Source organism: Scyliorhinus canicula, chromosome 12, assembly GCF_902713615.1.
Source record: "Scyliorhinus canicula chromosome 12, sScyCan1.1, whole genome shotgun sequence".
NCBI classification, from domain to species: Eukaryota; Metazoa; Chordata; class Chondrichthyes; order Carcharhiniformes; family Scyliorhinidae; genus Scyliorhinus; species Scyliorhinus canicula.
The window spans coordinates 105290698-105318502 of NC_052157.1; the positions used below are offsets into that span (position 1 = coordinate 105290698).

The 27805-nt window shown below is 44.2% G+C and overlaps 1 protein-coding gene across 2 annotated transcripts in view; it reads right to left on the minus strand.

The window, feature by feature from the left end:
* Nucleotides 1–857: 857 nt before the first annotated feature.
* rfc2 (replication factor C (activator 1) 2) overlaps nt 858–27805 on the minus strand; it is a 49337-nt gene continuing 22389 nt past the window's right edge. The window contains exons 3-12 of one of the 2 annotated variants that reach the window (XM_038813656.1): nt 25158–25199; nt 23530–23636; nt 13401–13502; nt 11182–11282; nt 9215–9372; nt 8122–8187; nt 5115–5195; nt 4642–4659; nt 4103–4216; nt 858–1199 (exon numbers count right to left, since the gene is read on the minus strand). In XM_038813656.1, coding sequence (XP_038669584.1) covers nt 1089–1199; nt 4103–4216; nt 4642–4659; nt 5115–5195; nt 8122–8187; nt 9215–9372; nt 11182–11282; nt 13401–13502; nt 23530–23636; nt 25158–25199 — 900 coding nt within the window. In that variant the 3' untranslated portion in view covers nt 858–1088. The remainder of the gene's footprint in view (nt 1200–4102; nt 4217–4641; nt 4660–5114; nt 5196–8121; nt 8188–9214; nt 9373–11181; nt 11283–13400; nt 13503–23529; nt 23637–25157; nt 25200–27805) is intronic. The other variant, XM_038813657.1, reaches the window with a different exon arrangement.

A 27805-nucleotide genomic window follows, 5' to 3' on the forward strand; every position in this document is an offset into this window, starting at 1 on the left:
ACAATTGAACACACTTCCTGGACATATGGTCATCAGAGACAACCGAAACTTCCATGATTTGCCACATTGTACAGGAAGAGCATATCACAAGTGCAAGCTCTCCTGCCATGCCTACCCTTAAGCCCCTTATTTATTCCCTTTTAACAAAACTTAAGCTATGTAAGAATACTATTTACTTGCCTCCCTTATCCTATTTTGTTTACTTATCTTACTTTATTATAATGACCCTTGGAGTACACTCACTAGTGCTGTTTCTCAGTTATTCCCCTCCTCCAAAAAAAAACAGTTTTTATACTCATGACTGTTTCACTGTGATGCCGATTGCAAAGTCAATGAGGACAGGAATCCAACCTTGGTGTTTATGAAACTTGGCTGTGCTCCACTCCTGCCCGGACTGAGCTCCGCGCTGTCTTTTCAGTTTTACCTTCGGCCAGTTTCACCTGATTCCTGTGTTCACCTAACTCCAAAAGCACTCTCACTCAGCCAAGCAGGCACTCAATGCAGACAAACAGGCACTGATTAGCGCCTCCTTATATAGGCCTCAAATCACAACGCTCTGGAAACGGAATTAAACCAGTTGTACAATGAAGGAGCTACAGCGACAGTTGAGTGTGACTTAGTTGACTCCTGTTTCAGGAATGCAACTAATAGAGCAACTTTTAATTACCCAATTAAAGGACTAATTTAGCTTTCAATTCAATCTGAAAACAAGTTTAATTACACTTGCCCTCTTATAACTCACCACTTGAACTCTGTGTTCACCCAACTCCAAAAGCACTCTCACTAAGCCAAGCAGGCACTCAGTGCAGATGTGTATTGTCACATTGATAAAAATGGTCACATAAATGTACGCCATATTAATTTGGTGCACAATTAAACTTTTGCATTTATTATGTGAACTTTCCTCAAGCTCCAGAAAATGATAAAAGCTGAGAGACAGTTACAAACCCACAGAATCCCATATGTACAGGATGCGTGTCTGACAGGAGATATCTAAAGGCAGTGTATATAGATACTTAACATACAAGTCTGTTACAAACTTAAATACTGTATAGCTTTTGAAAACCCTGGAGATTAGGGCACATGTATCAACTTGCTGGTGGAGCCATGGTCTTTTGACAAAGTCGAGCGAGCAGTCCGGCCATTTGCAATAAGGAATTCACCCCTTCTGCAATTCGCATATGCGTGTATCCAATCTCCTGCAGGGATCCAGAAGGAAGGCAAATTTACTTTTTAAAATCACTGACAAACTATCAGCTCAAAGTTTACAAGTTATCTTTTGTCTTTAAAAGTCCAATCTCAATTTGTCTGGTTTCCTAGCCATTTCTCAAACCGTGTGCCATTATTTATTTATACTAACAAACTAGGTGCAACCTATCACTGTAATTCTGGCCTACAATCTTACCATAATTTGTAATGAAGAATTAGAATTATTAGAAGCTCAATATTCACTACTCTTGTGGAATGAACCAGAGCAAAGGAGGAAACACTCATTATTTCAGGACGGGTTTCTGCAATGCAGAATCATGTTGGAATAACAGTCACTCAATCCTTCCTCCATCCTCTCGTTTTCTTTTCATTTTCCCAGGGGCCATTCCTTTAACACCAATTCAAGATTTTCTGTTCCATTCTTCTCATCAATGTCAGTGTGCAACCATTCGGGTAGAAAAGCCCAACCTCAACTTGACACCTAACTTCTAATGATCCCAATAAACTGACTCACTAGGAACTGAGAATATGAAACCACTATGCAGCCATTAAAAGCACAAATTGCCTGAAATTACCAATCCAGCATTAAAGGAAAATGGTGCCATTTTATGCACAGATTGGGTTGAGCATAAATCTAGTTTCCGCAAAATTTAACACTGGTTTCAAAAACATTGTGCTGTAAGCTGGTCCCCATATCCAGATCAAACAAAGAAGCACAAGTGTTTCCATCAATTGAGTCCATTCAATTAACTTGGTTTCTTTTTGCCACAAAGGTACACTTCAAAGGCTTTTAAAACCCCAAGAATATTTAATGTACTGAGAATCTAACATGTACATGAACGACACCAGTCAATAGCTCGGGTAAGTAGTTTGTTTAGTCATTTCCGGGGACAGCACAGTGGTTAGCACTGCTGCCTCACGGCACCAAGGTCACAGTTCTTGTGGAGTTTGCACATTCTCCCCGTGTCTGTGTGGGTCTCGCCCCCACCACCAAAAAGATGTGCAAGGTAGGTGGGTTGACCTCACTAAATTGCCCCATAACTGGGGGGAAAAAAGAATTGGGTACTCTAAATTTATTTTTAAAAAGTCATTTTCAGAGACTTAAAGTAATGTTATACGTAGAATTATAGACATGTATGAAGTGTAGACTCAACATGATTTAAAATACTTATTTTAGCTGATAAACCCATTTTCAGCTGTGTCACTAAAAATGCACATTCCGTAGCCAATTTTAGTGAACGCAAAGGGACTTTCACCCAGATTAAGATGACAATTCAAACTAGATGCAAAAGATACTGAAGTCAGTGGTGAATAAAATTTGGGTTACAAATATCAAGGTACGACTAGGATTTCTTTAAACGAGGTTAGAAGGAAACAAAACTTTAAAAAGGTGTCATATGTATTTGGGGGGGTGGGAAAAAGAGAATTTCCAATTGGCAATAAAGGTAATCAGTAGAAGAATAAAAGAGGAGATTAGAAATGTTCCTTAAAGTGAGCAATTAGCAAATGAAATGTTTTAAAATCACTTGTAGTGTTTTTTTGTACAAATTTAAAGTACCCAATTATGATTTTTCCAATTAAGGGGCAATTTAGCATGGCCAATCCACCTACCCTGCACATCTTTGGGTTGTGGGGGTGAAACCCAAGCAGGCATGGAGAATATACAAACTCCACACGGACAGTGACCCGGGGCCAGGTTCGGACCCGGGTCCTCGGCGGCGTGAGGCAGCAGTGGGCCACTGTGCCACCCCAAAACACACGTAGTTATTGAAGCAAGGAGTATAACAATTGAAAATAAAATTGGATAAGACGTTGGTAAAGCAACAGTATAAATAGATTTGGGAAGTTGAATTAGAGTAGTTAACACTGCTTGCAGGATTGGCATTATAACAAACACAGTGGGCCAAACTTTTACTTCTCAAAATCAGAAGGCATGAAAACAAAATATATTTAGTCAATTTTATTTTTGTAAAGGATAGAATTATTGAATAAATCACCAGTGGAAGTGATGAAATTTAAAAGCATGGCAAGTTTAATGGGGATTAAAGTTCCTGCTAGACCCTAGTTTGTGAATCACAGTAAGGAGATTGACAATAGGTTTGGAAGGCCAAGCTGGAATCCTTGGTTACAACACTTTATCAGTGCTGCTTACTATTTGATTCCTGTCCAAGCGAAGGGAAATTAGTTTCCTTCTTACATCTTCCCCTGCAGGAACCATTTATAATTGTGTTTGTGTTAAGGGCAGCACGGCAGCATTGTGGATAGCGCAATTGTTACACAGCTCCAGGGTCCCAGGTTCGATTCCGGCTTGGGTCACTGTCTGTGCGGAGTCTGCACATCCTCCCTGTGTGTGCGTGGGTTTCCTCCGGGTGCTCCGGTTTCCTCCCACAGTCCAAAGATGTGCAGGTTAGGTGGATTGGCCATGATAAATTGCTCTTAGTGTCCAAAATTGCCCTTAGTGTTGGATGGGGTTACTGGGTTATGGGGATAGGGTGGAGGTGTTGACCTTGGGTAGGGTGCTCTTTCCAAGAGCCGGTGCAGACTCAATGGGCCGAATGCCCTCCTTCTGCACTGTAAATTCTATGATAATCTATGAAATGTCACAAAATACTTCCTCCAAAATTAGTTACCCTGAAGTGCACCAGAATAAGTTAAGTATTGGGCAATCTTTGACATCTACACAAACTACACCCTTCTTTGCAGGGTGTGCCTCTGACAATGCTGAATTCTTTCCGTGCTACAGCAGAACATCACTGTGACGATGTGCCCAAGTTCTGCTGCAAATAAGAAACGCTCAACATCTGGCCCAGAAGCAAAGACACAACCAAGCTGATCAAGTCAAACAGAAGCGCTGATAGAGAAATCTAAGCTCTAGTGCTCCAACCCTTCTCACCTTGATGAACTCCAGCTTCAAGTACTCCTGCATTTGGAAAGTTTTACAGACCCGGAAGATGTTGCCAATGATGTCTTCCGGCGAGTAACCCAGCTTCCAGAGGTGAGCAACAACCTGAAAATGGAATGTAGATTAAATGAAAATGATAATCGCTTATTGTTACAAGTAGGCTTCAAATGAAGTTACTGTCAAATAATCAGACCAAAGGAGGAAAAATGTAAATCAATAGCTACCAGCTGAAAACAATTGAAGTACAATTAAGATGGTCTCTCAACAGGGAAGTGAAGAGGGAGAGGCGGGCAATGAAATCATGCATGCAAGAGGGGGGCACCACAAACACTTCACATGCAAAGTCCTCTCTAAACTGGGCCGATGTATGGCTGTACATCAATCTGCAATGTTACCCGCAAAGAGCAAACAGGCTGCGCATAGGTAATATTCCCTTTCAGATGTATGCAAGTGTGGTAATCATAAAAGGGACTGGGCACAGCAACCAACAGCCACAAACAGCAAGAAAAATTAGAGGGAACAGTGCTCACAGGGATTTTGAGGGTGTCCTGTCAGCAGTTTTGAAGAATGGAGAAAAGGAAGATGAGGCCACGATGCGGAGTGGAAGGAATAAAATGGAATACAAATCAACAATGGATAAGGTAGTTGAATAGATTGTCACAACCTTTCAGTCAAAAAAGTCTATGAGTTTCTCAAGATTGGCAATGGAAAGGAGTTGGAGGCAGTGGTTTATTTTTGAGGAGCATGTTATGAATATCTTGACTGCAGCATAATCGTGGTGTATAGCAGAATGTGAAAATGGAGAGGGTGGTAGAACTGTTCTCATGAAATATCTGCACTTGAAACATTAGTTATGAGGTTTATTTACACATTTGCTGTGTATTTCCAGCATTCTCAATTTTTTGGTGAAAAATAAAAGCTCGAGGAGACGACATTAATAGATTTGTATTTGAGGGTTAAGTAGAAACATGCACAAACGATAGCATCATCATGTAAGACCTACCTTATATGCCTCATCGATGTTTGCATTAACACAATGTTGAATCATCTCTTTCACCAGAAGTGGATGAGGTTCATCACAGACCTATTGGAAATGGGACATTTAGTCAGGATAGAACTACACGCTCTGAATCATTAGTTTCTTCAGTTTTTGCCTGCATCTACACACTGCCAGAACTCTGATGGCTATTGTGTTAATTCTACTTGACAGTCTCTGCATAAACCCAACTAGAATCTCACGAGCAACAACAATTTGTAATTCATGCCAATAATTAAGACTTCTACATACCAAACTGTAGCTGACAGTTGACTGAATCTTTGGATTTGTTTATTGTCACGTGTACCGAGATACAGTGAAAAGCATTGTTTTGCGTACAGTTCAGACAGATCATTCCGTACACAAAAATAAAATACATAATAGGGCAAACATAAAATACACAATGTAAATACATAGACACAGGCATTGGGTGTAGTACTATTCAGTAGAGAATTTATAGAACAGTACAGCACAGAACAGGCCCTTCGGCCCTCAATGTTGTGCCGAGCCATAATCACCCTACTCAAACCCACGTATCCACCCTATACCCGTAACCCAACAACCCCCCCTTAACCTTACTTTTTGTAGGACACTACGGGCAATTTAGCATGGCCAATCCACCTAACCTGCACATCTTTGGACTGTGGGAGGAAACCGGAGCACCCGGAGGAAACCCACGCACACAGGGGGAGGACATGCAGACTCCACACAGACAGTGACCCAGCCGGGAATCGAACCTGTGACCCTGGAGCTGTGAAGCATTTATGCTAACCACCATGCTACCCTGCTGCCCAGAAGATATGTGAAGAGATCAGATCAGTGCATGAGAGGGTTGTTTAGGAGTCTGGTGACAGTGGGGAAGAAGCGGTTTTGAATCTGTTAGTGCGTGTTCCCAGACCATTGTATCTCCTGCCCAATGGAAGAAGTTGGAAGAGTGAATAAGCCGGGTCGGAGGGTTCTTTGATTATGCTGCCCGCTTTTCCAAGGCAGCGGGAAGTGTAGACAGAATCAATGAATGGGAGGCGGGTTCACGTGATGGACCGGGCGGAGTTCACGACTCTGCATTTTCTTACGGTCTTGGGCGGAGCAGTTGCCATACTGCAGGATGCAGCTAGATAGGATGCTTTCTATGGTGCATCTGCAAAAGTTGGTAAGAGTCAATGTGGATATGCCGAATTTCCTTAGTTTTCTGAGGAAGTATAGACGCTGTTGTGTCTTCTTGGTCGTAGCGTCGATGTGGGTGGACCAGGACAGATTGTTGGTGATGTGCACACCTAGAAACTTGAAGCAGTCAACCATCTCCACCTCGGCCCCGTTGATGTAGACAGGGTTGTGTACAATACTTTGCTTTTTGAAGTCAATGACCAGCTCTTTAGTTTGTGAGAAACATCCATTTATATAATACCTTTGTATGTCCTCAAGTTGTTTTAAAGTACTGCTGCATATCACTCTGTAGCCATTGTTACAATGGGAGATACAGCAGCTACTTTAAGCTGATTCCAAGCAGAAATGGAGTTGGAACAAAGAACAGTACAGCACAGGAACAGGCCCTTTGGCCCTCCAAGTCTGCGCCACCATGCTGCCCATCTAACCGTAAACCTTCCGGAGTCCGTATCCCACTATTCCCATCCTATTCCTGTATTTGTCAAGACGCCCCTTAAACATCACTATTGTACCTGCTTCCACCACTTCCTCCGACAGCAAGTACCAGGCGCTCACTGCCCTCTGTGTAAAAAACGTTCCTCGCACATCTCCTCTAAACTTTGCCCCTCACATCTTAAAACCTATGTCCTCATGTAATTGATTCTTCCACCCTGGGAAAAAGTTTCCAGATAATCTGTTTCATTTAATGATTGTGGTCGGTCAACACCCTGGGGGAGCTTCTTGGTTTTCATTGAATGGTGCCATGAAATTTACATCTACCTGAACTGTCAGGCAGAACCTCAGGTTAACCGATTAAAGGAAAAATGACATCTCCAGCAATGCAGCACTCTCAGCCCAGCACTGTAGCGCCATCCTGGATTGTGCATTTAAATCCACAGTAGAGCTTTAAACCACAAGTATTATTCAGAGGTCAGGGAACCATCCAAGAGAAATAGATATCGAAATTCCCTTCTTAGCTTCTACGGGTACGAGTTCACAAATTCCCCGTCCCCAGTGAGGACCTAGCTAAAGGTGAAGGATACAGCTGATCCACGCTCTGTGCTCAGGACATAGAACTGGCATGCACCATCAATCAAAACAGTAGTCAGAATAATCTGTGAATTTTTTGTTCAAAGTACAGGAGGAAAAATACTGTTCAATAACTAAACACTTAATTAAACCGATGGCACTATAACCTAGAACGACAATGATGTGCATCACGGTCAAAACTATTGTGGTCATAATAAAGCAGTTAGAAAACAGGATCCAGCTATGTGCTGGAATGGTGGGAGCAAAAATGAGCTTTTGCCCATTGAGGGCGGAACAATTTACTGGCTTAAAAAAACCACAAAAATACTATATGGGGGAGATTGTGCTCTTAAGAGGAATATCCATTCTATTGGTAAAAAGAAACAAAGTTTCTTTGCATTACCAGGCCACACATAATAAAAATTTCTGAATAGCAAACAAATTAAGAGAAATAGAATTATGGTGCAAAGTAACAGCAACATTTTGTAGCTAAAGGAGTGCAGGACTGACTGATACTTCAGTGGAATACTGAGGGAATGTTACATTGTCGGAGGCGTTGCCTTTCAGAAGAGACGTTAGACCAGGACCTCATCCGCCCATTCAGGTAGCTTTAAAAATCTCAAAAGCACCAATTGATGAGGAGCTGCAAATTATTGTGCCCCAGTCAACATTCTTCCCTTAAAAAACACCACTCAGAACAGGTTAACCTGGCATAAGCTTCAAATAATGATTTAGCTGTGAAGTGTCCTGGGAAAAGCTGCTCTATCTATTCTTTCTATCTACAAGAATCGTAAGCACTTACCTTGAAAACATTTTCACTGTTGACAAATCCAAATCCAGAATGTGTTGACTGCAAGTTGTTCAAAGCCTGTTGGATAAAAACGTTTCTCTTAAAGTCCAAAATAAATTAGCCAACAAATGCACAACTTGGGACACACAGTTGGGGTTTCTATTCAAAATGAACATAATGTAATACACACTCAACTTCAGCTGACAGGAACAGAAAAGGATCTTTCTCTTGGCTCCCTATATGAAAGGAGTCCAAATGGATTCAACTCAATTCTTAGTATTGGGTCAAAAGTGCTCATCATTAGATGTTAGTTAGCTGTCATAATCAGAAGCAAATAGATATGTCACATTCTGAAATAGAAACTGCTCATGATATTGGATGAAAAGCACAGTACTGTGGGAATGGTAAAGACTTTGCATTTTTTTGAGATAACTGAAACAAAACTGAAAATCGTCCACATCAACATCCTTCATGGAACAAGGACAACACAGTGGTTAGCACTGTTGCTTCACAGCATCAGCGACCCGGGTTCAATTCCCGGCGTGGGTCACTGTCTGTGCGGAGACTGCACATTCTGCACGTGTCTGCTTGGATTTCCTCCGAGTGCTCCGGTTTCCTCCCACAAATCCCGAAAGACGTGCTTGTTAGGTGAATTGGACATTCCAAATTCTCCCTCCGTGTACCTGAACAGGCACTGGAATGTGGCGACTAGGGGCTTTTCACAGTAACTTCATTGCAGTGTTAATGCAAGCCTACTTTTGACACTAATAAAGATTATTATTATTACAGCTCACTTAAAATCTAAGCTCTGAATTCCATCCCTCGGTGTCTCCCAGCTCTCTCTCCTTCTTTAGGAAACTCCTTATATAAGGTTCACTGGTCCAAATTTATTTGGTAATGCTTCTGGGGCTCTTACTAACTTAACAGCGCTACATTAATGGAAGTTATAGTTGTTGGTGTTGGGAAAGGTTTATGGGAAAACTATAATACAGGAGTCTTCTAGAAGTGGCATACCTATGATACTGGTTGATGGGCTTACGTAACATTTAACAGTCAGCACTCAGTCTATGCTCTGATTGAGCGCCATGACTAAAACTGATTTTACCTGTCTCATGTCTCCTTGTGCCGTGAAGATGATGGCTTCCAGTCCATCATCTGTATATTGGATATTTTCCTTCTCAACCACTTGCATCAGTCGTGCAAGGACCTGGGCATCGGTGAGCTTTGAGTAACGTAGGACAGCACAGCGCGACTGGATAGGCTCTGTGAGCATGCCAAGAATATAACATAAACCTGATATCACACTGAACGCCTTCAAGCAGTAAATACAACTACAGCACCCTGCATTTTCATCTGAACACTTTAGGGTGAAAGCTTTATAATCCAGTTTTCTAAATTTGGTCTGGTGCTTGCTGGCCTGGTCGCGACACAGCGTAGAAGTGGCCATAATGACAGGAATCTTTCTTCAATTATATCATAATTTTCCTCTCTAATGATTGGGAACAGATCTCTCTCTCTGTCCAGTACATTTCCTCTTGGGTGTCATGAAAAAGGGGATTTTTTTCCAAAACATCCAGGGACTGCCTTTAATCAGCGGTTTTCAGGCACAACACACAATACCACAAGGCAAAGATAAAGCAGCACAAACGTTTAGGATTAGATGGTAATTAGTACAACAGACCTCCTCTTTACATGACATGTCCTGTACTTTCTAACAAACTGCATCCTTTATGGCACACTACTAACTTGACTAAAAATCTCAGTGTTAATAAGTTTGCAGTCACATTGAAATTGGTCATAGCGAAGATTAGAGAAGCAGATAGCTGTTTTCTTTACTGATTTGTGCAACAACCTGAAGCACAGCTGGATTTGGCTAATGATCCATCTCAAGCGTACATATACACCTGATCCAAGAGTGCAGAAAACATGTGGTGCGGTATTAGCATGCTGCAAAATTTTAATCACAGATAATGTCTGCTCTATTTAAAATTAGACACAAACAGGTAACTTCACTTTTGCACCTCGCTCCCTCCCCCACTCTCCCCACCACACCCCAATCAAAAAAATCTCACTATAATCTTTCAGTTTCAGCTCACTGCCACAGCATGTCAAACCCGTGTGATACAAGCGCCCCTGGCTCAGATCCAACCAATGTCAACTCAAGATTTGAGCTGTATTCGGTTTGCTGTTTAGAGGATCTAGGCCAGGAAGTGGTGAGATACTAAAAATACCAGTAAGCGACGCGAGCTGAATAAATCACAAGATCAGTCCCACGAGTGGTTACATTGTCACAACTTGCCACTATGGCAATATCTGTTTTGTTATCATGTCAAGCAATTTACAGTAAACTAAAAAAAGATTCTTTGCAATTTAGAAAAGTAACATTCCTTGGTGGCACTACAGACACAATGAGGGTAGCCAGAGTTAGCATCAGATGAGATATGGGTTGGTTTGGTATCATTAAGGGGGCTTATACTGGGGCAGCATGGGGGCACAATGGTTAGCACTGCTACCTCACGGCACCGAGTACCTGGGTTCGATCCCGGCCCCGGGTCACTGTCCGTGTGGAGTTTGCACATTCTCCCCGTGTCTGCGTGGGTCTCACTCCCACAACCCAAAGTGTGCAGGGTAGGTGAATTGGCCATGCTAAAATTGACCATTAATTGGGAAAAAAAAAAAGAGAGCTTTTACTGTGTGCAAACATACAAAGCAACAGATATGAAATTCTCTGTTCATCGGTACAACTTGTATTTTGTCGAATGACATGACAAAGAATGCCACAATGTCTCACCTTCCCCGTCAGTGGATTGTCCTAGTTGCCAAAGTCTGCATGCAATCCAACATCCCAGGGTTTAAATTCCTCTTGTTACAGTTTTAATCTTTTCATAGCATTTTGCTGTCTATTGTATTATTGGAATAAAAAAAAAACCGATGGGAGTATACGTTGCTGTCAACAACCAAATTAAAATCAATTGAAATTATTTCCTGGTCAAAATGTCCAGAAATAGGACAATAGCTAATTTAACAACTTCTGGAGATTTATTTAAGTGTTTCTGCTCACCACAAACCTACCTATGATTTTGTCTGAAGCATTGCATGCAAGTGCAAAGCGTGTTGTTTTAGAGTAAATCTCCATCGTCCTCCTCAGAGCTTGTTGAGCTCCATCTGTCATACTATAAATCATACAGAATAATTGGCAATATAGAAAATGCAAGCATCACTTAATTATACCACACATAAATAATAAACTCTCTCTTCACCCTTTATTCAGTCCTTGCTCTTCTGCAGGAACCTCTGACGAGATACAAAATGTGGCTTTGGTTAATAAAATGCCAGTCTGCTAAATGAGCTGGTGCCTACAACTTGCATTAGTAAATCATCTTCACAGAAGGTGGTTCACAAGAAGCATTATAAAACAAAGCGTGACAAGAGTCACACAAAGAGATATCAAGGCTGATGATTAAAGAGGTAGGTTTTAAGGAGAAAAATTAGTTGGAGAGGCAAATAGGTGTAGGGTGAGTATTCCAGAGCGTCGAGCTTAAGCAACTGAAGGCACATCCACCAACAGTGGAGCAATTAAAATTGGGGATGCAGAAGAGGCCAGTGATTAGAGGAAAATGGAAATCTCGGGGGCTGGGGGGGGGGGGGGGGAGGGAAAGAAGGATGAGAATTTTAAAATCAGTACATTGCATGACTAGGAGTGATTGTAGGTAATAGAGCACAGAGATAATAGGACAACAGGACTTGCTGTGAGTTTGGACAGGGGCCAAGTGTCGAGGTAACAAAGGCATGGATGAGGGTTTCAGCAGCGGATGAGCCGAGACAGGGTGAGGTCTGGCGATATTATGGAGGTGGAACTAGGCAATCTTTGTGATGGCGCAGGTGTGAGGTCAGAAGCTTCATTGGGATCAAATGCAACACCAAGGATTTGAACAGATACATTCATTCCGCGTTTATTTTGCCATCAATAATGGCTTTACTGCTAACAACAATTTAACATCCATGCCAAGTGTGGAGACGTTGTGTTCCACTAAACACAGTGATCATATTTTTAGCTCTAGTGAACTGTTTTGATGTGTGTACACCTGACATGCATCAAAAGAGCTTGGTATTTGGCATGCCCTCCAAATGTCCCAAAGTATTTCAGAACCAGTTAATTACTTTTAATGCAGTGACTGCTGTTTTGTAAGCAATGTACACACAAAATGGTCCTATGGTGGAAATGAGATGAAGATCCTGAGATTTCTTAGTATCGTTGTTAGGGGAATGAATTTCGGTCAGGATACCAGGAAAAATCTCTGCACGGAAATGATGCCATGGGGTCATATGCACCCACCAGCAGGCAAACAAGGCCTTAGGGTTAACATTGAATTGGAAGGGTGGAAGCTACCAACAATCCAGCACTCTCCAGCACACATGCAGGTTCATCATAGAATACTAAACTTTATTTTAAAAAAAAGTACTGTCTTAGGGTGGCACGGTAGCACAGTGGTTAGCACAGTTGCTTATCAGCTCCAGGGTCTCAGATTCGATTCCTGGCTTGGGTCACTGTCTGTGCGGAGTCTGCACGTTCTCCCCGTGTCTGCGTGGGTTTCCTCCGGGTGCTCCGGTTTCCTCCCACAGTCCAAAGATGTGCAGGTTAGGTGGATTGGCCATGCTAAATTGTCCTTGGTGTCCAAAAAAGGCTAGGTGGTGTTACTGGGTTATGGGGATTGGGTGGAGCTGTGGGCTTAATAAGGGTGCCCTTTCCAAGGGCTGGTGCAGACTCCTTCAGCACTGTAAATTCTATGATGATTCCTGGAGTGGTACTCCAGAATGCCTGCAACATTCTGACTCTAAGGCAAGTGCACCGAGCCAAGCTGAGAGACATGTATAAACAATTGGCTGGATAAACCCTTCCACTGTAGAAGTTAGGGAGCCCTGGCATAAAGTCACAGCAACATAAAACAACTAGGCAAGCATGTGGGCACCAGTGTTTACAAAATCGGTCTGGTTCTATATCTTGCATTCAAATAAGGTAAACGCAGTGTGTCCAAAGCACTCCTGGATCTGTGACAAGCACTGCAGAGCTGCTTCCGAAGTCATTTTATGCTTGCTTCTGCCTTAAATAGTTGAGGTTTGTGGTGTTGATCACGACTGCAGTGCAATACAAATTTTGATGCTGACCATGAACAAATGAAGGCAGGGAAATCCCTACCAATCCCCTGCTGAAATGCTGTTGGCATCTATCTTCCCCTTCAGTCCTGACTACACACCAGATATTTCATACTCAAGTACATGAATCCTCTCACCTATCAGCTTCATCCAGGATGATAATCTTGTGACGGCCTTTTGGTAGTGTGACCTTCTGCTGGGCAAACATTTTGATTTTGTTTCTGACCACATCAATACCTCTGTAACAAAGGAAAACCATACACATATCCATTTACAAAACTACCACTATTAAAATAATTGTTTCAAAGGTATATAGATAGATCTCTTTTGTCGTCCAAGAATCAATTTAAATTTCTCAAACTTTGCTGAACCAGAGCAGCTGATGTAAGAAATGCAAAGTTTTGCACTCATCCATCGGAGCAACTTGTTTGAAATTGAGGGCTGAGGCAGAGCCGATGGAATGTTACTCTGCATCTGTTCTGCCTCACTTCACATATTGGAGCCTAAATCAATAATTAATTTAATAGTCAGTCATGTGAGCAGGCATGTGGGTAGGGTGCGTGTGAGTTAGAAAAAGGGGAAAATTTTGGCAAACTCTTTTTCACACCAGCCTCATTGTCTACGGTGCTCGAATGCTGCCCTCTGGAACATGGTGACGACAATAAAAAGTGGATAAATTACAATCCTTTAAAATAAGAGCCAACAGTTTCTTAAAGACAATCATAGAAACTTAGAAAATAGTAGATCATTCGGCCCTTCGAGCATGCTCTGCCATTCAATATGACCATGGCTGATTCTCTATCTCAACATCATACTCCCGCGCTCTTTCCATACCCCTGAATGCCTTTAGAGTCTAGAAATCTAACTATTTCCTTCTTAAATATATTCACTGACTTGGCCTACAAAGCCTTCTGAGGCAGAGAATTCGACAGGTTCGGCACCCTTTGAGTGAAGAGATTTCTCCTCATCTCAGTCCTAAATGGCTATCCCTGTATCCTGAGACTGTGATCCCTTGTTCTAGACCCACCAGCCAGAGAAAACAACATCCCAGCATCCAGACTGTCCAGCTGTGTCTGGATTTCACACATTTCAATGGGATCCCCTCTCATTCTTCTAAATTCCAGGAATACAAGCCTAGTCGACCCAATCTCTCCTTATATGACAAGCCTGCCATCGATGGGATTTTGTCTGAAGCATTGCATGCAAGTGCAATTTGGGATTTAGAGTACCCAATTCATTTTTTTCCAATTAAGGGGCAATCTTTGGGTTGTGGGGGCAAAACTCACGCAAACAAAGGGAGAATGTGCAAACTCCACACAGACAGTGACCCAGGGCCGGCACCGAACCTGGGACAATTGCGAGGCACAGAGGAGGTCGTGAAGACACTCCGTAGAGAGATTGAAGAGAGAGACAGGAATAGCGAAGGAGATGTGAGCGAATTTGAGAAAGAACAGGGAACTGAGAGAGCAGTTAGCGGCGAGGGACAAAGAGGTGGCTGATGCCGAGCGGCACACCAATCTCAAAAACGAAAAGCACCCCAACCCCCGACTGCACAGGCAGAACACACCCCTATGAACCCTGTAACCACACAGCACAGGGCCACAACAGACGGAGACCAGATTTCCTGTACACGACCCCATTAACCGTCACTCAATTAAGGGACGCGTGTGAGAAGATTACATAATTCCTACTCACATCGGACCCCCACCAGCTCTTTGCAAGAGTAAAACAGCGGGCGACCATGTACGGCCTGGATGAAAAGGAGCAAGTGAAGCTCCCAGTTTTGAGCCTCGATCCTTCAGTCGTGGCAGCCCTTCCCGACCCACAAAATGTAGGAGGAGGCACACTCCAAGAAATGCACACAGCGATCCTAGACGCGATCGGCTATAACAAAGGAGACCCCGTAGAAGGCCTAAACAAGTGTAGGCAAAAGAAGACCGAGCACCCCACAGCGTTTGCTGGACGCTTGTGGATACATTTTACTGCGGTGTTCGGAGAGTTAGCACGCGCCCATTTGTCCCCAGATAATATGGCCAAATGGACTCGAATCCTAGTCTCTCATGCGACAGAGGCAGGACAGAGAGCTTGTGCAAATTACGACCCCTCAGACGAGGCCCACAATGAGAAATGGGTTTTGAAAAGATTGTCCCGCGCTTGGTAACAGTCCATGCAGGGAAAATCAGCGTATGGTAGAACAGAGGAAGAGCAGGCAGACATGCATCCAGTTAGGATGCACCAGAACCCCACATGGGTAAATGAGGGAAGGAACGGCCCACAGCAGACCAAATTCTAGGAGTGTTATAATTGCGGCCAATTAGGACACTTCGCACGAGAATGTCAAGCACCCCAGAAGCAGCAGAGAAACCAGCAGACAGGCACCCTAAATGGGAATTGGGCAAAGCCAATTCACAGTGTTAGCGCCCGTTCTGACACCCCAGATATGAACGGCACCGATTGACGGTGTTCGGACTCCCCAACTTGGGTCTGCGACACCCTTTGGGACAAATCCGGTAGACCAGTAGTGGCAGGCATAGTCCGGGGACACACCGTAGAATTTCTTTGGGACACAGGAGGGTCCCGTACCACGATAAATTCCTCCACAATGTTTCAGCGAGACACCATTACTCTCAGTGGTTTTACAGGGCACTTACAGCAGGGACACATCACAGCCCCTGTAGCAATACAAATAGGGAACAGTAAAACCAAACATCCCGTAGTTCTCATCGACCTACCCCAGACAGCCGAACACATTTTAGGAATTGATTTTATGAGCTCCCACAGTCTATCATTCGACCCCGTTAATAGATGTGTGTGGAAAATGGCAAAGGCAGCACGAGTCCTCTCCACGCTCACAGTTGGAGATTCTGAAAATACGATTAGCGCAATAGGAGACTTCTGATTCGACCCTCGAGCCATTAGTCAGGACAAACAAGTTAGGGAAGTACGGCAGCGACACAAAGCAGCATTTGCACAGCACAAACACGGGTGTGGCAAGATCGCTGGCTTGGTGAATATTACAGATCCTAACCCCAGACCCCAAAAGCAGTACCGTTTCCCCCAAGAAGCAGAGGGAGAAATCTCAAAAGTTATACAGAGTCTGCTTGATCAAGGCGTACTCCGATCAGTAGCCTCCACGAATAATGCCCCAATTTGGCCCGTCAGGAAACCCGATGGATCATGGCGTCTGACAATCGATTATCGGGCACGAAACAAAGTAACCCCAGTAGCAGCCCCCACCATAGCCACGAGTCCCGAAACCATGCTCAAACAGGGACTACAGTCAAATTATTTTTTGGTTTTGGACAATAGCAACAGCTTTTGGTCCATTCCATTGGATAAAGCGTGCCAATACAAATTTGCATTTACATTCAAGGGACAGCAATATACGTGGATGTGCCTTCCAGAAGGCTTCCACAACTCCCCCTCCATTTTCCACCGACATCTGGCAAATGGTTTAGCAAAGTTTTCCCGACCCGATTGTCTGGTCCAATGTGTAGATGACTTGCTTCTGCAGACAGACACAAAGAAAGAGCACATTTTGCTTCTTGAAGAACTATTAGGACTCCGACAACAAATTGGATGTAAAGTGAACCCCAAGAAGGACCAGACATTACAGGAAAAGGTGATTTACTTAGGAACAGTAACCGTACACGGCAAACGCGAGATCGAGCAGAAAGGAATCGACTCGATTGTCAAATTACACCTGCCCCATAACGTCACAGCCCTCCGGTCATTTCTAGGACTGGTTGGCTACTGTAGAAACCACATCGACGGTTTCGCCACAAAGGCAGCGCCCCTATCCGAACTTCTCAAGAAGCAAGCACTTGGGAATGGCATCCACAGAACACGGGTGCAGTTGATGCGTTAAAAGGAGCCCTCAGCACAGGCCCCGCGTTACAGGTCCCAGATCCATTCTCCCCGTACGCAATTGAAGTTGCAAGCACTGACCGAACTCTTTCGGCCGTGCTCCTCCAAGAATGACATGATCGTTTAAGCCCCGTGGCATACGCCTCACATCTATTAGATCCAGTTGAGCAAGGATTTTCTGCCTGTGAAAGGCACCTGCTCACAGTTTTTTGGGCAGTACAATACTTCGCATGCATTACAGGACTCAACCACATCACCATCCTAACTGAACACACCCCAACACAACTCCTACTTGATGGTAGACTTAAGGATGGCCCAGTCAGCCAAATCCGCGCAGCCCGTTGGACCCTTCCCTTACAGGGACGAGACATAACAGTTAAGAGGACAAAGACCCACACCTTCCTCGCTGATAATCTGCAGTATGCAGGCACCCCACACGAATGTGAAATCATCTCCACTAAACACAATACAGGACCCTTTGCACCAAAGTCAGCTCCCCCGAAACCAGGTACTTCACCCCCGAGACCCCAGCCCACAGAAACAGGCGCACCCCTTAGAATCTATGTGGATGGCTCCTCCACAGTTTTAAACGGCAAAAGGATTACCGGTTGCTGTATCTATGTAGAGGACGCGCGTTCGAAGAGATTTCGTTAAAATTGCCAGGACATTTAAGCTCGCAGGCAGCATAACTGACAGCCGTAGCTACATTGTAGAACACCCCGACTCGTTTCTGACCCCAGCTGACATATATTCTGACAGTTTATATGTCTGTAATAGTTTAACCAAATTCCTACCCCTGTAGGAATCTAGAGGATACTTTTCCGCAGACGGAAAGCCCCTACCCTCAGCCCCATTAGTCAGGCATATTCTGAAAATGCCAAAGACAGGAAATATGGCATTATCAAAGTTCGCAGCCACCATCGTTCTTCCCCCCCGGTAACGTTAAGGCAGACGCCCTAGCAAAGGCAGGTTCCAGATACGGTCACTTTTGGAACCCCCCCCTAAAGCGCCCCAGTACACGCGGTTCAGGTCTCGCAGACCAACATTCAGGATCTAGCGAAGGCCCAAAAGGACGATGAGAAGCTCAGAGAAGTTTTAAAAGGCAACTTCCCAGCCCCTTATAAGTTTAAACACTTGTTAACCACACATGGCGATGTGGGCATTTGCGTAGTCCCCAGCCACGACATTTTGCCCGAGATTGCAGGAGACCCCCACCACCAGCTAGACTAGCCCCCAGATATGAAAGAGAACACCACCCACAGCAGCTGCAAGGTCCCAGCTGCCCCATGCAAACTGTGAGCGCTTACCCACCACTTGTCATGGCAGGGACACCTCAGCAATACCACTTCATTTTTGTTTCTCTCCTCCTTCCTCTTTTCTTCGGTCACACTACACCCACTCCATATGCTAGTTACACCCCAAGCCAAATGTGATTTACGGTGTCCTTTCTGATGGAACCTGCACCATGTTTGTAATGTATGTTTGTTTGTTACTGTGAATGTTACGTGTTGTTTGTTACCTCAAGATTTTATAGCCCCACGCCACCACTCTTTTAACGCCCACTGGCAGTTAATGGAACAGGTTTGCCCACAGACAAGCGATCGTAACTGCTGTTCTGCTTTGAAGGTAGAAGTTAGCAACAAATGCAACCCCCACGACGACCACAAATTTTTACCGTTCTTGCCGGTCACTCAGGCAGTGGAGTAACGGCAGTGGTCCCCGCCCTGCCTGAGGACACTCTGGTCAGCTACGCTCGGGTAGAGTGCATATGGCACTGCTCATCGTCCTACCTGGGGATTCTTACCCGCCGTGGCCCATACGCACCCTATTTTGGCACTTTTAGTTCAAAACTCTTCTGTTTGTTTATGGCGACCCTTGGGTTGCTTCCAAATGCTATTTACATCCTCGAACACTGGGATGGTAGATCGCACAGGCTGCGAGATGGCTTGCACTGTGTCAGTTTTCTTTTTTCTCGGATGTCTTGTCCCAAAGATTTTTTTTTTTTAAATGAGGGAGTCACAGATGGTGACCAATTATAACGGGTAATTGGCAATAAAAGGACAGACAAGACAGACATACAAGACCTTAAACAAGATAATAAAATAAATTATTCTCGTGTCCATAGAACCTCGGAACCACAGACGCCTCAGAGGAAGAAAGAAAGAAGAAAAGGTGAAGACAACCATCATGCTCTACAGTTGGATCTTAGCGGGATCCCTCCAGTTGCGCGCGGACGCTACCCCCCGACCCCTACCACGCAGGCTGTGAATGTTTCCCACCCCTGCCATACACTGTACCCCGAGACAGTAACCAATACACCGACCTGGTGTGGCAAGTTCATAACGTGGTATTCCGTATCCTACATTGTGGAATCACTATTAGTACTTGCGATACTCTGCAGTGCCGTTCAGACTCTAAGACTGAGGAAATGGCGGAGGAGAGCCTTCCGCACTCCGATATACACATTCAGATCCCCTATCTTCGGACTTCAGCAAACCCACCATTAAGATCAATACGAGTGATCAAGATACGGCCCAATTAATCGGGGCCAAGTCCAAGGCCCGCCCAAAAGTGCGCAAAGCCCCTTCGGGTATAAGAAGAAGCCCCCGAGAGAGAATCACTCTCTTGGACTCGGCTCTCAAAGCGGAAAGACCCATCCACCAGCTGCACCAGAAGCAAGTAAGTCCAAGGTCAACGCTCGCCATCAGATGGACGACCTTAGCTGTTCTCCTGTTACCTCTTTGAACCCAACAGCCTCAGATCCGAACAACGGCCATTGTTCCTCTGACTGAGTGGGCACCCGAAGTTAAGTGTAAGCGTTAGAGATAGTTTAGTTTGTGGTATTTGTGCATGAGTAGATATTAGTGTGTGTGTAAATAAATAGTATTGACTTTAAACTAACTAACTGGTGCATTGATTCTTTGATCAGTATTCAGGTTTGGACCTTGTGGCGGTATCGAAAGATACCTGGCGATTCTAGAGCAAACTTAATTAGGATTAAGGAAGGCGACCATATTGACCACTGTATTTATAACCAGATAAATATAGCAACAATCCCCTGGTTAAGGGGGCTTCTCATGCGGCGGGTCAGTTCCTCTCACTCTGGCAAAGTCTGAGGTTCGCCGCCTTATGCACTGGTCGGCTCAGCCGGTTGCTGTTTGTCCGGGCTCTTCCCACTCGTGGTCTTTACTCGTCCTCTGGACTGACTGTTGTGCTGCAACTTTTCATCTTTCTTTGTGTTGTTAGTGACATTGGGATGATTTTTATCGTTTGCAGCCGTTTTCAAACAAAAAGGTGCCTATTTTTCAGGTTCGCGGGACGAAAGCCACCTGATAGAACATAGAAAAATACAGCACAGAACAGGCCCTTCGGCCCACAATGTTGTGCCAAACTTTTGTCCTAGATTGCGAACAAATTAATCTACACCCCATCATTCTACTGTAATCCATGTACCTATCCAATCGCCGCTTGAAGGTCCCTAATGTTTCCGACTCAACTATTTTCACAGGCAATGCATTCCATGCCCCCACTACTCTCTGGGTAAAGAGCCTACATCTGACATCCCTCTAATATCTTCCACCATTCACCTTAAATTTATGTCCCCTTGTAATGGTTTGTTCCACCCAGGGAAAAAGTCTCTGACTGTCTACTCTATCTTTTCCCCTGATCATCTTATAAACCTCGATCAAGTCGCCCCTCATCCTTTTCCGTTCTAATGAGAAAAGGCCCAGCACCCTCAACCTTTCCTCGCAAGACCTACTCTCCATTCCAGGCAACATCCTGGTAAATCTCCTTTTCCAAAGCTTCCACATCCTTCCTAAAATGAGGTGACCAGAACTGCACACAGTACTCCAAATGTGGCCTTACCAAGGTTTTGTCCAGCTGCATCATCACCTCACGGCTCTTGAATTCAATCCCTCTGCTAATGAACGGTAGCACACCATAACCTTCTTCACAGCTCTATCCACTTGACTGGCAACTTTCAAAGATCTATGAACATAGACCCCAAGATCTCTCTGCTCCTCCACATTGCCAAGAATCCTACCGTTAACCCTGTATTCCGCATTCATATTTGTCCTTTCAAAATGTACAACCTCACACTTGTCAGGGTTAAACTCCCTCTGCCACTTCTCAGCCCAGCTCTGCATCTTATCTATGTCTCTTTGGAGCCGACAACAATCCTCCTCACTATCCACAACTCCACCAATCTTCATATCGTCTGCAAATTTACTGACCCACCCTTTAACTCCCTCATCCAAGTCATTCATGAAAATCACAAACGGCAGAGGACCCAGAACTGATCCCTGCGGTACGCCACTGGTAACTGGGCTCCAGGCTGAACATTTGCCATCCACCACCACTCTCTGACTTCTATCGGTTAGCCAGTTCGTTATCCAACTGGCCAAATTTCCCACTATCCCATGCCTCCTTACTTTCTGCATAAACCTACCATGGGGAACCTTATCAAATGCCTTACTAAAATCCATGTACACTACATCCACTGCTTTACCTTCATCCATGTGCTTGGTCACCTCCTCAAATAATTCAATAAGACTTGTGAGGCAAGACCTACCCCTCACAAATCCATGCTGACTATTCCTAATCAAGCTGTGTCTTTCCAGATGCTCAGAAATCCGATCCCTCAGTACCCTTTCCATTACTTTGCTTACCACCGAAGTAAGACTAACTGGCCTGTAATTCCTAGGGTTATTATTCCCTTTTTTGAACAGGGGCACGACATTCGCCACTCTGGTGTGCGACCTCTCAGCACATTCCCATCACCGGAAGCCTTCAGCTATCTTTCAGAGATGCTGTTAAGTGGAGGCTCAGCCTGCTCACTAAGACGGGCAGAAAACATTTCACAGCAAGTTTTAAAAAAATTATTCCTTCCAATTTCCTGGCCATCACATGCCCCACAAACTGCCCAATTTGAGATTATACGGTGTGAAAAATCAGTATGCTGTCTTTACCAACTTTACAACAGCCACCATTTCAGAAAGTATGTCATTGTCAGTGAATCATGTTGAACTCCGGCACTGAACAGGTCATTTTTACACCGTTCTACATTGTGAATGAGATGCCATCGGCATAATCCTGTAATTAAACTCAAAGTTTCATCACTACCAATTGTCACACAAAAGCTACACACTGCAATTAATTAGTGTTACAAAATCCACTTGTTCATGTCAAATATAAGTGGTTGCTAGCAAGTGATGTTCCAGGAGGATGGGTTCTAGCAGGGATGCTTAGTCTTGTATGTATTTATTTTCATAGTTAATAATGTCGACTGTGCCGATAATGTCGATTGTTCCGATAATTGGTCCTGGCTGAAGCAACATCAAGATGGGGATGTAGAACAACGGCATTGGGAAAAGGGTATTATTTCACAACCTCTCAACATATTGTACAAGATCATATTTCACATCAACACAACATACTGTGTGGAAAAGACAGTTGCTGGACAGCAAATCGGAACCATAAACTATCCTGACAAAACTTATATGTTCCTTATTCAAGAAAGCTTCTCTTTGTTTTCTTGGCTCTTTCTCCGAGGTCAGCAGGTTCCAAGCTGAGGTGCCTTTAAGTGGCCAATCATTGTTGGGCTGGCACAGTGGTTAGCGCTGCTGCCTCACAGTGTCAGGGTCCCAGGTTCAAATCCAGTCTCGGGTGACTGTCCGCATGGAGTCTGCATGGGTTTCCTCCGGGTGTTCTGGTCTCCTCCCACAGTCCAAAGATGTGCAGGTTGGGTGGATTGGCCATGCCAAATTGTCCCTTAATATCCAACGATGTGTAGGTTGTGGCGTTCTGGGGGTAGGGGAGTGGGCCGGGGTAGGGTGCTCTTTCAGGATGTCAGTGCAGACTCAATGGGCCGAATGGTCTCCTTCTGCACTGCAGTGATTCTATGATTCTAAGTTATAATTGTAGCCATGAGCAACCGCTTGCTTCCCTTGCTGCCCGATGAACTTCTAAATATAAACAGTGGCAGCAAAATCTGCTGGATCTGATTGAGTGCCATCAGACCTTAGCTGAAAAAGTCTTTTGTTTTTAGGAATGAAAATGATGGATCTGCCTGCATATGTGTCTGCATTAGGACAGATGGCACCTTAGAAGTAATAGCAATGAGGAAACAAAGAGGGACGGCAATACAAAGGCAGTGGTTGCAGTGAGTACTGTTGTCCAAGAGCCCTTAACAAATATTGAAGCAAAGTCTGATAATGCTGTACTGAACATGAGAGCAGCACGGAGTGATCCATCAGAAAATGTTTCCTTCCTTTTCTCAAGGGATCTCCTTACTCTGACATCCCAGTTAGATATCAATCTGTTCAATTTTACAGGCATCAGAAAGGGGCATCACAATTCATATTTAAAATCAATACAAAATATCCTCAGCTATCTTACCGGTCATTTGAGGCATTGAGTTCAAGAACGGCATCTTTTAACGCAGGACCCAACAATGCCCGTGCTAAGCACAGGATGCTGGTGGTTTTCCCAGTGCCAGGTGGACCCTTGACGATGACAGAAATAAATGGTCAGCATTTGAAGATACGCAATAGTTAATACCATTCACTTAAAAAAATAAATTTTGACAACACAACGCATGATGAGAGAAAGCACAAGAATCTATTATTTTAATAAAATGTTAACATCCAGCAATAACCCGTGGTTTTAATAAATAGTAAAAAGACATTGTCAATCGTAATGCAAAGTTGAGCCTGGTCATTACTCCATCCAAATCCTGTCTTTCTGTGAAACATATAATTTTTAAAGTTATTATAGATTGAGCATCCCTTATCTGAAATGCTTGGGGCGAGTGTGTATTGGATTTCAGAATATAATGTTCGAGGGGGAGAAACGGCCTGCTGTTCCTGTTCTGCAGTATCCTCCAGCAAGGTTCCTGTAGTAATTTTGTTTGTGGCATTCACAACCATCTATGGCATGTTGGGACCTGCGCATCGCCAGGAACCCTCCCAGAGCCTTGTGGGATTTCCCACTTGTGATGTCACGGCAGCACTCGGAAAAAAATGTAAATTCCATTCCCGTACCAGCCTCCCTGAACAGGCGCCGGAATGTGGCGACTAGGGGCTTTTCACAGTAACTTTGTTTGAAGACTACTTGTGACAATAAACGATTTTCATTTTCATTACTGCACACAATAGAATGCCACCAGATATATAATCAATTAGGTTTATTTTCCACAAAACAGCAATCCCTATGTGTATATGCTACATAATCTGAGAACAGTTTTTCTCTTGTGTGAATGGGAAAAGTTGAGGAAGTTAAGAAAAGAAAAGGGGAGTAAAATCTTTCCCACTCTGACAGTGAAACTCAACAATTTCCTAGGAATGACGACACTGGATTTCTTCCATGATGTTATGATTCAATCAAAAATTTGGGATCAACAGTTCTTTACCAGTCAAGCATTCCTGTTATGCAAGAATAAAAGCTTTGGACCAAGATCAAGGCCCAATTTAAATCCATGGAGAAAGGTGGTCATGCGATATTTAACTCGCAGCAACACAAATCCAGTTAATGGACAGTCACCAGTGACCTCGCCCTTTTAGACATTACAGCCAAATTTTGCATTATTTTTTAAGCAAACTGGTATAAATTAAAACTTGTGGTCAATGCGAATGTGCTGCATAAGTCAGAGGGTGGTAGTTCTCAGCCACCCAAATGAGCACAGGCAAAACCATTCAGACCAAGAAACTTTGGTCAGTTGCCACCGTTAAGACATGAAATGATAGCAATAGTAGATAAAAATATTGAGAAAAATTATGCAAACATACAGCAGTGCAAGTTCAAGCACAGATATGATTTCAAATCATCGCAGCTTAAAAGGCCATTTCTGATTTCCTGTCATTAGCAACACATCAGGCATTAATGGCCTTCAGCTTCAACAAATCACATGTTGAACACATCAAACATGCTGTTCATTTATAAAGTATTGCAGCCTGGAAACATGTGACAATCAGGCATTTTATACAATTGCTAAATGGGTGCTCGTTCATATGGTGGTTCATACTCACCGCAATAATGATGTTGGGCACATTTCCCTCCCTTGCGAATACCTGTTAAAGATGACACAATGAGATGACTAAAGTAGCCAGCATGCATTTAAACATTCAACAGTGAGTGCATTAGGAAGTGCGGGATCACGCACAAACATATTTTAACAGTCCATTAACTCAGGAGTACCTACTGAAAAGGACAGGAACTCAATATTTTGCTGTTGGTAAAGGCTACAATTAAACCTCATCGCCCAGCCCCAAAAGGCGTAGTCAACATCACAATCAAAAGAATCATTATTCAGTGTATGTGGGGAAATGGGTGGCTACTGTTTAAAAATACAATACTTCTCCCCACTATTGTTTGCCGTGGCCTTAGAGCCTTTGGCAATGGCGTTGCGAGCATCAATCATTTGGTGGGGGACAGGGAGAGGGGGGTAGGAACATAGGGTCTCGCTCTTTGCGGATGATTTGCTCCTTTACATTGGGGGTAGGGGGGATTGTAGGAATTATGGGGATATTGGAGGAATTTGGCCGGTTCTCAGGTTACAAGCTGAACATGGGCAAGAGTGAGGGTTTGCGATCCAGGCAAGGAGGTAGGAGAGGAGGCTGAGGGAGATGCCGTTCAAGGTGGTGGGAGGGAGTTTTAGGTGCCTAAGTATTCAAGTGGCAAGAGACTGGGGTCAGCTTCACAAATTAAATTTGGACAAGTTGATTGAGCAAATGAAAGGGAATTTCCAAAGGCGAGACGTGCTCTCGCTGTCATTGGCAGGGAGCGTACAGACTGTGAAAATGACAGTCCTCCCGAGATTGCTGTTCATGTTTCACTGTCTTCCAAATTTCATCCCCAAGGCATTTTTTAGGAAGACGAATGCGGCGATCTCGGATTTTATATGGGCTGGGAAAGACCCGCTGGTAAAGAAGGTCCTACTTGAGCGGGGGCGTGGCTCTTCCAAACTTTATTAATTATTACTGGACGGCTAACATATCGATGGTTAGGAAGTGGGTCCTGAGGGAGAGGTTGGTGTGTGAGCAAGTGGAGGTGGCATCTTACAAGGGCATAGGTCTGAAGCCTTTGTTAACGGCATCTCTGCCGTTCTCGCCGGCTCGGTACACCACAGGCCCAGTGGTAGTGGCAGCCCTGAGAGAACCCGGGTCAATGGAGGCAGCACATGGGACAGGGGAGAAAGGGTTCTGGTACTTACAAGTGCAGGATTTTGTCCGGAAGCAGGTTCTGGGTTTCCCTCGCCTCCCACTAAGGGGACTACAGGATAAGGTAATGTCAAAAACAGGGGTTGGGGAGGGGAGGGTCTCGGAAATATACAAGGAACTGACATTCAATGGGATTAACATCGCTGAATCCCCCACAATCAACATCCTGGGGGTTACCATTGATCAGAAACTGAACTGGACTAGCTATATTAATACTGTGGCTACCAGGACAGGTCAAAGGCTTGGAATCCTATGGCGAGTAACTCACGTCCTGACCCCCCAAAGCCTGTTCATCATCTATAAGGCACAAGTCAGGAATGTAATGGAACACTCTCCACTTGCTTGGATGAGTATAGCTCCAACATCACTCAAGAAGCTCAACACCATCCAGGGCAAAGCAGCCCGCTTGATTGCTCCTCCTTCCACAAACATTCAAACCTTCCACCACTGACAAACAGTGGCAGCCGTGTTTACCATCTATAGGATACACTGCAGTAACTCACCAAGGTTCCTTAAACAGCATCTTCCAAACCCACGACCACTACCATCTAGAAGGACAAGACCTTGGAACCCCACCAGCTGCAGGTTCGCCTCCAAGTCACTCACCACCCTGACTTGGAAATATATAACCGTTCCTTCACTGTCTCTGGGTAATATCCTGTAATTCCCTCCCTAAAGCACAGTGGGTATACCTACACCTCAAGGACTGCAGCAGTTCAAGAAGGCAACTCACTACCACATTCTGAAGGGAAACTAGCGATGGACAATAAATGTTGGCCTAACCAGCGATGCCCAAATCCCGTAACTGAATTTTTAAAAAATGTTCAGCCGTGATTTTATTAATGATAGGGCAAGCTCAAGGGGCCACATAGCGCAGTCCCCTTCCTGTTTCCTGGATTATGTGTGTAGAATGGGGAAGCATTAGTTATTAAAATAATCATCAGTGTAAACTTGGGGAAGAGTGGGGCAGGGTGTGGGAGGGAGAGCAGAACCGTGTCCAGACCACCTTTAACTAGACAAAACTCAGCACTTAGCCCTTTTTTACTTGGAATATTTTTGAAAAAAGCTTAGTTTAGTTCAGACCTTTTGAACTATGGACACAGTGTAGGTCACAATCTCAACTTTGAAAAACCCTGAATTACACAATGGCTCTCTTGCTTCGATGCTTACTGCTAATGCAATCCCAAACCAATTGGAGAGGTATGAAACCACAGACTAATACTTTTCTTGATAATGGGTTTATTCACAGAACATACAGTGCAGAAGGAACCATTCGGCCCATCGAGTCTGCACCGACCCACTTAAGGCCTCACTTCCACCCTATCCTCCTACACCAATAACCCCATCTAACCTTTTTGGTCACTATGGGCAATTTAGCATGGCCAATCCACCTATCGTGTACGTCTTTGGACTGTGGGAGGAAACCTGGGCACCCGGAGGAAACCCACGCAGACACA